The sequence below is a fragment of the Clytia hemisphaerica genome, unplaced genomic scaffold, assembly GCF_902728285.1.
Source record: "Clytia hemisphaerica strain Z4C2 unplaced genomic scaffold, Clytia hemisphaerica genome assembly, whole genome shotgun sequence".
Taxonomy (NCBI): domain Eukaryota; kingdom Metazoa; phylum Cnidaria; class Hydrozoa; order Leptothecata; family Clytiidae; genus Clytia; species Clytia hemisphaerica.
The window spans coordinates 478,832-490,137 of NW_027104435.1; the positions used below are offsets into that span (position 1 = coordinate 478,832).

Here is an 11,306-nt window from a genome sequence, read left to right on the forward strand (position 1 = left end):
TATCAATTCAGTTTGAGATGAAAACATTTTCAAAATAAATAAACGGGGCGGGTCTTTATAAGCACTGAGGGTATCTTAGATTCTTAGAAAATTGATAACCGAAGGGAGACGTTAACTCGGGGCCTTGGAAGTAGACTACAGGACCTTCTTGCTCAGAGGTTGCAACCTTCAAAATAAGGATCTACTGGGGGATACTAAAATTGACGGCCGATGGGGACATGCCACTGGAGTTTGAAAAGTGGACCCTGTCAGATGTGAATTTTCGGTAAATTTGGGACCCTGTCAGAAAAAAAGTTGCAAGAAGGATGTAAAGCAGACGAAAAATTGAAAATAAATTTATTTTCACCCTGGAAATTGTCCAACAAAATGCAATCAATCAATTCAATCAGAGCTGACCACTGAAAGTGAAAGAAATAAATCACAAATAAATCACAAATCAATAATAAATCAATTCACATCTTGAGAACTAAGATTAAAAAATCTCCAAAATAAACATTTGAGCTGCGCATGAGTCAAATGATATTATCATCAGAGCTTTGCCTTTATCTACAACCCAATCCCCAGCACTTGTCTGAAAATATTTCCGAGTTTATGTATGTATGTATGCGACGGTGACGCCAATTTTGAATCGTTTCAGTCACTTTACCGTCCTATCCTCAAAAGTGCAAGAAATACATAAACTCGATACACTGTCGATATTCTAACAGTAAGTGTTGGGGGCAATGGTCTGAATGGTGATTGAGGGCGTGGGTACCATACAACAAAAAAGATTCCAATTTTCCCGAAACGGTGGCAATCGCGACTAACTTGGATTTTGTAAACAAAACAAAACAAACATAGAAAACGAAAGTGGTTTCATCAAAAAAAAAGTAAATCAACTGTACAGTCGGGCTCAACTCTAAATGTATCACAATTTCATAAACTGTAGTAACGGTTTGCCAAGTGCTTTGATGGTGTAAAGTGCTTTGATGGAGGATAATGTTGCATAATCTTTGGCCTATAATGTATCTTCAAGTTAACGCCGACTGAACAAACCAAGCGGCAAGACAGTCTTGAGTGAGTTACATAACGTTAAATACTGTTTAAAATACTTCAAAAGAAAGGGATTCAATGTATGGAAAGTTTGAACCAACTGAAATTATGCAAAAACTTTTGCTGAGAAGACAGTACTACTACATTTTGTGAAGTCAATTCCAATCATAGAAACTAAAGCAAGGGTTGAAAAGAAAGAATACAAGGAGAGTGGTATCTGTCAAGAAGAAAGGTGACAGGAATAAAAAACACCAGGTGCCTGGACTGGAAAACAAGTGTGTGAACGAAATTTTTATTTCAAATAGGTAAGAGTCATTAGACTTATTCATATTAAATTTCAGATGTGCCAACTGGGCTATAAAAAATCATCAAGTTTGTCAGTTAGCTAGCTATCATCAGTGTATGTAGCAGACCTAACTCTTCATACAAAAATTACGGGAAACGCTTTTGACTTTGTACCCTATGCTGCACTCAAGCCACTTGAGCCAAAATCCCGCAAAGGCAGGACAAAAATCAGTTTTTTGAAGTTTGCAAAAAAACGCCACATAGAAGATCTTTCAAATTCAATCAGGGGGGGGGCACGCAGTTACTACAAGACAGTATGACACTTACTACCGTGGTGGTACTGTATTCAGAAGTTATGAAAACAGTTACTACACAGTGTAGTAACTGCTGTTTGGGGGTGGTGCCAAACACTAAAACTAGCACTTTTGGTGTAGTAAGTGCTTATATTTTAATTCTTTTTAAAGAACTTTCAAGATTTTTCACAAAAAATGAATTTTTTTGTGAAAAAATTCTTTGCTAGAAAAAATATTTTTGTTATAAATGCACGAAAAAAAAATTGAAATTTTTCTCAGACCCAACTTTGAAATTATGCTTTCCCTAATTATCATTAAAATGTTCTCAACAGCTGTTAAACAAGTAAATTAAAAGAAAATCTAGCACAAAAATGGCTTTAGGCTGAAAAATAATCGCAATTTAGGGTAATTTCGAGCATATTTTTGATGATATCACTCAAAAACAGGGGTGGTACCTGGAAATCTTTTCTGAAAACAGTTACTACCAAGGTGTAGTAACTGCAAAGGGTGGTGGTCCTGAAAAAAAGTGTTGAAAAAGCACTTACTACACATCATGTCTTGTAGTAACTGCGTGCCCCCCCCCCCTGATTCAATCAGTATGTGAATAGAGCAGTAAAAAATACAACTTTTCTATTTTTCCTTTTTTTTGCAAAAGTTCTAGGAATGAAAATATAAAGGGATAATGATAATTGAATACTATCCATTGATGATCTGCGGCACTATCAGTTAGGCACATCCTGGCAAATGAACGGGGTATTTTTCACTTGTGATCAGTGGCAAATGCAAGGGGTCGAAAACAAAAGTGATGTAATAGCGCTGAATACCCCACGCAATTGAACCGGGTTTGAAATATTTTGCTTCATTTTGAAGAACTGCATAGATGAAATTTTTTTTCCATGGGTCAATTTTTTCTTCAAAGATTGAAGAAACTTTTAACAAAAAAATAAAATTCCCGGCTTTCTACCTTTTTTCCCGTTTTCAGTTTGAAGTTCATTTTTATTCATTTTCACGCTTTTAGCCTTAGACGTCTTATCTCATTTGCAGTGGGTGGCGAAAAACCCATGCAAATACTCACCCCGTTCATTTGCAAGGATGCGCCTGACTGACTATTTATCATAAAGCTAGAATCGCTTCGCATACTCTTCACTTGAGAAAATGATTGACAGATTGAAATTTTTCATCGGCGCGCGGGAGCTCAGGCGCTCTGCAAGAGTTCTCGGCTCAATCCTCGGGCCGCGCTAAAAATGGTAGACTGAGCTGTGATAGATCATTTTGCTGGAAGTTGTTGGAATGTTTACAAGGCTCTTGACAGAATATTGTTTGTTTTATCGTCAATGATGACAGTGCCGTTATAAATTTTGTTAGATCTGACAAATTGATGTTTGTAAGTCCACTTTATAGTTTTGATTGAAGAATCATATTCTGGTTTTCATGTTATTAGATGCTGTTTTAGAGCTTTAGAGCTACACTGCCATGGCAGGCGGCTGCCAATAAGCCCTCGGAAGATAGATAACAAATTGGGCGGCAAGGTATAAATCGAACTAATCGAACTTCATCGATCTTAATCAAACAGTCATCGAACTTTACAAAAGTTTTCCCGGTTCAATGGGTGTTCTATTGGGCTCGGTAATCGAACAGCTATCGTTCGACATGCTTATTTTGTACTTCAAAGGTGCTATAGCATGAAAGTTCATAGTTAATTCGGTGTCTGTTGGTTTTGTGTACCAGGTAGAGCTTAATGATTCGTTCAATCTTGTTACAGTAACTTCATAGAAGCGTTACATATTAATGACATTAAACCGAGTGTTAATGCAAAAGACGAATATCGATCATGTGCATTAGTAATTAAATTTTTATTGTCCTCCATTTAGTTGGCAGTTTTGTATTTTTTGACTTACAAATATTGATTGAATATTTATGTGTTGATAGAGCTTGTATTGTATGTATTTGTATGCTATGATGAAAATATTTTTTTTAACTGTTTTTAACTGTTTATTTTATTATGTTTTTAGCCTGATGATGATACAAAAGTATCAAAATATATTGCAAAATAAATAAATAATATTGCTGGTCCAATTTATGGCTATTGCATCTTATTTACACCTATTTACAGCTACAATAAAATATAAACAGAAATATGCAAAGCTCAAAAGCTTGTCTAGAATATAAATGCCCATTTCCATGTGGATTTCGTTTGATCTTGTTTTATAAAAGGCGTGCCGCCTATAAATCATAAAATGCTCCTATTTATAAAAAAACAAAACATTTTTTTCTTTACAAAATTGAGTTTGAAAACTCAAATCGAAATTGAGTTTTTGCCACCGAATAACAGTGGTAAAAAAGTGCTTGGAAATTACCCTGCGCTCGCAAAAGCTCTAAAGGAGCAGACCAATTTGAACCAGAGGAATGATAACCTTTGATGTGCGAATCCCCAGCTGGGTTCAATATATTTTGGTTGGACCCGCCAATCCCCAAAAACAAGGACTGGGTTAGTTACCAGACCTCTTGTCTGTACACAAAACCCGATATCTACGGCTAATTTCAAAGTTCATTGCCGTAAAGGATCTGTTGTCATTGTCCTTTCTGGTTTGAGATTTTTCAAACCAACCGCTGCGATGGAGTGCTGTTGGAGTTTTGCGAGAAATCGAAGGCGATAAGAGAAAATGGCCGTCAAAATTGTCAGAAAGTATAGAAATTTGTCGAAAAATGGTGTTTTCATAACAAAACATAAAGAATAACAAAACTGGCTTCTTGATAATTGGAATAAAAGAGAGCTCTAAATGAAGACATTCCATTGCAAAACAACTCTTTTTGCCCAAATCAAATGTTTTTTGTTTACATTTTGGATCTTTGAGTTCACGAACGTGAGAGAGAAGTTGTTTGATTTTGATTTGAATCTTGTTTTTAAAGTGGTTTTAACTTCAGTTCTTTGCAAAAAAATATACTCGCAGTATCTCTGTATTATGTTTTATGTTCAAATTCAGTATCACCTTTGGCTATAGTTTGTTTTGTCGGCATAACTTTTGTAAAAAATGTTTATATTTTTCTTTGGCGGACTACATGGAAAATATAGTGTAATGGGAAAATAATTTTTTGTTAGACGATTTTGAATATGTCTTCGTTACTTTTCAGCTTTTAGTTTAGCTCAAAAACATAAAAAACAGCCAAAACATGCTTAGAAAGTGACCCCAATCATGGAGCCCATCCCTTTGTTTACAATTTTCGTAGCTTTCGCTGCCATTTTATTTTAAAATTAGAGGTCTCCGTACGGGAAAATTTTTATCAAACAGACAATGCACACAGAGTGTACTACAAAGCGATAAACGTAAAAATCATCCCACTGTAAAAAAATCCTTGACACGGTCTTGCAAAATTCCGTAATCTAAATCTTCTAGATGTTGAAAATTTTTCAGAGCGTTTTGGATGGAAATTTCTGCATCTATGTGCCAGATAAACATTTTGTTAGCCATCATTTAAATTCTACAATGATGAAAGATAATTATCAGTTGTAAATAAATGAACCTTTACCAACGGATTTGAAGGTCCTAAGTGTGATTTATTATTTCAATCAGAATTGATTACTTTTCATCGGAGGATAAAGTCGATTTCAACGGCTGAAATGGGTATTTAATTATTTTCTAAGAAATATTGTCTTCAATAAGCTAATTAATATTGAAAAGTCGTCGTCATTTGACGACGTCTGGGACTGCTAGTTTTAAGCTGGTTCTGGTATTGAATTCGGGTTCGGCAGGGTGAAATATTTTTCAGAACAAGAAATTTACAAATTTTTTTAAAAAATCCTGAAAATGATTGGACTTAATTCAAAAACTTTGATCTCTCAAGTTAAAGTTAAAAGGCTGTAGTCAAGGATTGTGTAACATATTAGAAACTATATAAATATAAACTAGTTGCGAGAGTCTTCTTTTACTGAACCAGAGGAAAGTTTTTGGTAGCAATAAAAAGTGGTGTTATTTGAGTCAACTTTAATCTTGAAAATGTGGCAGTACTAGCCGGTAAAGTTATGCTAAAAATGGAAATACAAAAAGAAAAGTTTCAGCTTAACTATTATGTACATCATAACTCATACTATTATATTAATACTACTTTAATGGGATAAACTTTCGCGGGGATTCAATTTTTCGGGGATTAAATTTCGCGGTTGGGCCTATCCGCGAAATTCAAAAATTTTGCGGGGACTTAATTTCGCGGGTGGCAATATTGGGTGTCAATATTTTCACGATTTTTTGACTTTCACTGTCAAATCATACATGTTGGTTGTTGAAAGACACATTATTTGCGCTTCTTTGATGCAAGTACCATTCAAAAAGTATTTATTTGACATATTTTAAGTTTTGTTTAGAAATATTTCGCAGATGAGGCCCTTCTAAATTTCCATTGGGAGTTAATTTCGTGGATTTTCGCGGATGACACCCAAATCCGTGAAATCCGCGAAATTTAATCCCCGCGAAATTTTATCCCATTAAAGTAGCTATTCCGGACGTTGTTATTGACGATTTTTCTCACAATCCAAAATATTTGTAAAAAGTGGAGGAAAGTTTTAAAAGGAAGGCTTTTATTTTCATTTTACAAATTTCTCAAAAAAAAGTTTGCACCGTGGACAATTTTAACGATGAAATTTCAGTAGAATCTAAATAATCTTATTCTTAAAAACGGAAAAAGTTTTTTGACTATTATGTGCAATTATTATTATTATTATTATTCAGCCTGTAATGCCAAGAGCGAGGCGTCCCTAGACCGGCTCTAATCGATCGCTGCGTGGTCGTACTGCAAAGGAAGATAGTGGAGGGTGTAAACGAAAGCGACCTCACTCAGCCTCACTATTTGTTGTAAGGCTGAGGAATGCTATCGTGTATCGATTTCAATTCTCTATTGTTTTTTTTAGTTCATCCTGGACACTAATACTACAAGTATGATTAAAACATTTTAAACGAGATCGTTGAAAAATGAAAACAAAACTGTTGGGAAAAAAAGATACAATGATAGGCTAAAATCGCTACCAAGAATCAAAATACTGCAGAGAAAATACGGCTATTATTATATAGATTACAAGTTTATACTTAAGGCACGACACGTCATTTTCTAGAAAAATGGATTTGACGTCAAATATTAACATCTATAAAAAGGAATCTTCGCAAAAAACGCATCAGTTGCAATCACAACATCAAGCTGGAAACAGCACAAGGTTGGCAGTGGAATCTCCCTGTCATAAAACGATTCATCCTTGAAAGCAACAACTATGCCGACAATAGAAAAGAACACAAACATCAAAAACATTGAAAATTACTAAACGAAAAAAAAGAAGAAAAGTACAATACCAGCCTTTTAAAAACAATTATAAATACGCACAGGTTTTTAAATTTTAAACAGATTAAAGATAAGATTACGGTATTTAAGGCGAGTTTGAAATCGCTATGAAAGATGTGCTGAGCATTGCAGTTTTTAAAACAAATCATCAAAACTAAACAGCGTGCGCAATGTCAGTTGATTGTTCTATTTGACAAAGGAATGTCTCTTTCTAAAATTACATAATATGTAGATTATCAATTTAGAACACTTGGACGTTTGATTGTCCAAGTAAACTGCATGCAAGCAGCTTTGTATATGTATCGACTGACTTTAAAAATAGGCGTAAAAACAATCCTTATAGGGTTAGGGTTGAAAGCGGAGGAAAATTTAATCTTGAAAGAATCAGAAATCTTATCTCTTTTTCACACCTTCAGATCGATTGAATGATGCTCAGGCATGGTACTAGAACACTGACATCCAATAAAACCAATATTCAGAGATTACTACAGCACAAAGACTTTGTTGTTTCAGTATTTGGGACTAATTTAACGAAAAGTGAAATTTGGAAGTGTCCTACTAAAGTGTTTGAAGGAAATGTGTACATAGTATCTCAAGAGAAAGACCAAGATCGGAAACACACTAAAGCTGCCATCAAAAGAATTTTGCAATCAACAGTAGTTGGTTTTGATACAGAGACTGCAGTTATATTTCCGAGAAGAACATCAAGCCCACATTTGATAGGACTTGTACAAATTGCCACTGAAAATGACGTCATCTTATGGAGACTTCGCTGCAAAAAGAAGTATATTTGGAATGAGTTTCCAACGGTTTTGAAAAGAATCCTCAAAGATAGGGATATAATGAAGGTAGCCATCATTTATTGTTACTTTACAAAATTTAAATCGTCAGGTTTACATTTTTTTTCATAAGCATTGCACTTATAAGCATATCTAGGCTCAGATATGGGAAAAAATTAAGCATATGGCAGGCATTGCTTGAGCCTACAAAAAATCCTGATTTTGGCTTTTTTTGGCTGGAATTTCACGGATTTTCAGTATTTCCCTAAATTTATGCTTTAGATTTAAGCATCCCCTCAAGCATTTTTCAGCCTTATTAAGCTTGTGACCTAAGCATCTCTGAGCCTGTTTTCGGATTTTTGTATGCTTATAAAAAAAAAAATGTAATTCAATTTTCTTTCTATCCACCCCAAGTTTACGAAGGGATAAGTTTACTTAGGCTACGTCATATCTTCCTTCGTTTCGAGATTAAAACTTCTACTCTTAGGCCTAAATGCCTGGATATTTCTATTTTGTAGACTAAATTTTAGTTGAGACATTAGAGAAAGGACACCAAGGGCTGGATTTCATTTTTCAATAAAACAACCTTAAACTTGGTGTTGGTTGGTGTAGATTTGGTAAGAAATTGCACTTTTTATTTCACAGGTTGGAAATGGAACATATGACGACCTGAAACATCTTTATGAGACGTATAATATCAGTGTTTCTAACATGGTGGATAATCAGACCATTGCAAAAGATATAGGTAATTACTGGTCTTCTGCTTAAAGGGATTGAAAAGGAAATCTGAGAGGACTTAGGGGAATTCAAACTTTTTCTTGCGCCTTGACCTATATCTTTTTTATAAAAACATCCAAAAATGTTATTACCTAATAATGTTCTTCAAAATATATTCTTATTTTCAAATTTCACCGTTTTGTGAGTATTTTTGTGCTATTTCCTAACAAATTGGGTATCAGAATTGTGCAAGCCTTAAAAGTTTGTTCTCTAGGTATTCCTAATATTTTTGCCATAGAAGCATTAGAAATATTTTTATAATTACGACGATTTAACAATAAAGCAAGATCGGTTTAGAGAGGACCTGAACGGACCTGAAACCGTTTTCTGTATAATGATAACAATAACAATAATAATAGTTTGTACTTAACAAAAAGCGTGTTGGCGTTGTTGTAGCAGGTTGTAGGATGTTGTTTCTAAACTAATAAAAGTGTGAGAAAAGCTGTTTTTCTTTCCGAAGCCAAGCTCCTAACGACGTAATGTTAATGAAGTAATACTCAACACGAATAATTGTTTATTTTAGGATATAATAAAATTGGTTTAGTGGCATTAGCAGCTCAACTTTATGGTTGGAAAATCAATAAAAAAGAACAGCTTTCCAATTGGGAGGTACCGGAATTATCAGAATCGCAAATACAATATGCATCGACCGACGCCTGGGTTTCCTTGAAAATATATCAAGAACTTTCAAAGTAAGACTAATAACACAACCCATAGTTTTAACCTTTTCATCTAAAGTAATAATATCAAAGTTTGCAATTCCACGTCAATCGTGCATTAAGAGAACTTGGTATTTTGACGGGCAGCAAAATTAAAAGTCTTTTATTTAGTGGAATTGGCTAAAATTAGTTCTCTTATCAAGCCAGATCAAGCTAGTACAAGTCATGTCCCTTCTCGGCCAATTATAATGGAACTCTTTTAGAAAGTTACTTTGATTTTCTGCAAATTTTATAACCTTTTAAAAGCACTCTAAATAATTTACGCATTCTAATATTTTAGAATGTCAAAAACGCTACAAGGAAACCCAATCCGAGGGACATCAAGTTTTGATCACATCTTGCGTCAAGAAGCCAAATTCGATGCTGACTTTCTCCTGTCCTTAGATTTGTTCGGTGAAAAAATGGTGAGAGGTTTTTTTCTAATCAGGTTCTAGGACAACATTTTTTTGTTTACGAACGCGAAATTTCAGATGGCCCTAGATTTTAGTACCAAAACCTTCAATCGGTGACGAAATACTTGACACAAAAGGGAAATTCACCGGGGTGTTTTGAAACCACAATCGATTTGTAAGTGCTCTAAAGTAGGTTCCAAGGGTAGAGTTTTAACTCTGATTTTTAACGCTAGACTTAAGACAGGACCTTAAAAAATGGTTCAGTAGGGCTTGAAATATAGCCTAGAAACCAATAAATCCTTCCCAGATCGTTGAAATGAAGTTGAAGGCCCGAAATTGACATTCTCGCTCGAACTTCAATTTTCGAAAAATGGTAAATTAACCAAAAGTGCCAATATGTTATGGAACTGATTGTAGTAGCTGATGATTTGATTTAACTGAGATTATTCACATTCGACCCTTCCGTTCAAAAACGACGAAAAGATTTACACAAGTTGAGCAAGTGCGGTTCATGTGTTCGTCAGTTTTGTTCACAAACGCGAAGTTTAAAAGGCAACCCTAAAACTTTTCTTGGATTTCGAAAAACTCACGAAACTCGCGAAGTATAATCCTCGCGGAAATTAATGCCCTTAAGGATTCGCGAATCCGTGTTTAAAAGAATTCTTGTGATTAATAGTGAAATTTCTAGACCTCAGTATTTCTTTGACACGTGGAGTTGACTTTTACCTACACCGTGTTACTGTGGCAGAGGTCTTACGAGATTCCTGTGCTTCATTCAACTTCCTTCAATTTACAAAAGATTTTATTAATCTTTCAACTTAATTTTCAGTCAACGAAGAAAGGCGATTTGAACGAAAGTGTGCTTAAAAGACAAAGACCGAGGCTAAGCTTCGATGCTTCAGACTACGACCTTTCTGAATCTCTTTCTTCGAATGAAACGAAATTGAATTCGAAAATCAACGAGGTGGTGAAAAGGGAGGATATACCGTTCGTTTATCAAGCTGTATGAATAGTTTCTTAAGTGTGCGAAAGTCTATTAACGCCGAAATTTTTCCGGTCAAGTCCCTGGTTTAATCGACAACCTTGACACTCGAATGGTATTTATATACTTATGAAAACTGATGCTGCAACTCCAATAAATTTGAAAAAAAAAAGAAAATTCTTGTAGGTTTCTAGATCCTGCTCTCGAGATGAAAAGAAAACTTTTTATGTGAAAAGAACTTTTAAACTGATCGCATTGTCAATTTATGTTGATTTGCAAGATTTATTTTTATTTAGTCTTGATGTTTTGTAAATATACATTGTAAATTACTAAGTGAGAAATATTTTTAACTTTATAAACGCAATATTTTTTTGAAAACTGATACTTTAAAGAAAATAATAACTATTTAAATAAATGATTTTTACATGATTTTTACAATTCTTTAAATACTGTAATATTACTATGTACATATTATTCACTCCCTTCCAAAACGATCTTAAAACGAACCTCCTACAAACATGAAGTTTTCCCTCTTTCCTTAGGTCCTTGAGTCGAGTTACTCAGCTTATCGTCAAGACTATTTAATTCATAGTTTTAATTATTCTCCTTATTAAAACCGGCCCCCGCCCAAAAAAAAATTTAAACTGACTTTAATATACCTTAAAGGAAGAAATTTTGGCGGGAATTTAATTCGGCGGTTAATTTGAAAAATTAAACTTAAT

General features: G+C 34.4%; 1 protein-coding gene across 2 annotated transcripts; it reads left to right on the top strand.

Moving 5' to 3' along the window:
* The first annotated feature begins 1,017 nt into the window (after window positions 1–1,017).
* Window positions 1,018–11,008, top strand: LOC136820763 (exonuclease 3'-5' domain-containing protein 2-like). 2 transcript variants are annotated; one of them, XM_067076988.1, is made up of 6 exons: window positions 1,018–1,337; window positions 7,352–7,783; window positions 8,360–8,459; window positions 9,015–9,183; window positions 9,491–9,614; window positions 10,432–11,008. In XM_067076988.1, the coding sequence occupies exons 2-6, from the start codon at window positions 7,361–7,363 to the stop codon at window positions 10,609–10,611; spliced, it is 996 nt and encodes a 331-aa protein (XP_066933089.1). In that variant the 5' UTR covers window positions 1,018–1,337; window positions 7,352–7,360; the 3' UTR covers window positions 10,612–11,008. The 2 variants fall into 2 exon arrangements, with proteins under 2 accessions (XP_066933089.1, XP_066933088.1); XM_067076987.1 differs by lacking the exon at window positions 1,018–1,337 and adding an exon at window positions 6,913–6,979 and having other exon boundaries at window positions 10,432–10,698.
* The last annotated feature ends 298 nt before the right edge of the window (window positions 11,009–11,306 follow it).

Excerpts from the sequence above, each read along its gene's own strand:
- LOC136820763 (XM_067076988.1), top strand. The coding sequence starts at position 7,361 with ATGATGCTCAGGCATGGTACTAGAACACTGACATCCAATAAAACCAAT. Across the intron at positions 7,784-8,359 it reads AAGATAGGGATATAATGAAG|GTTGGAAATGGAACATATGA; the intron begins GTAGCCATCATT and ends TTTATTTCACAG. Across the intron at positions 9,184-9,490 it reads ATATATCAAGAACTTTCAAA|AATGTCAAAAACGCTACAAG; the intron begins GTAAGACTAATA and ends CTAATATTTTAG.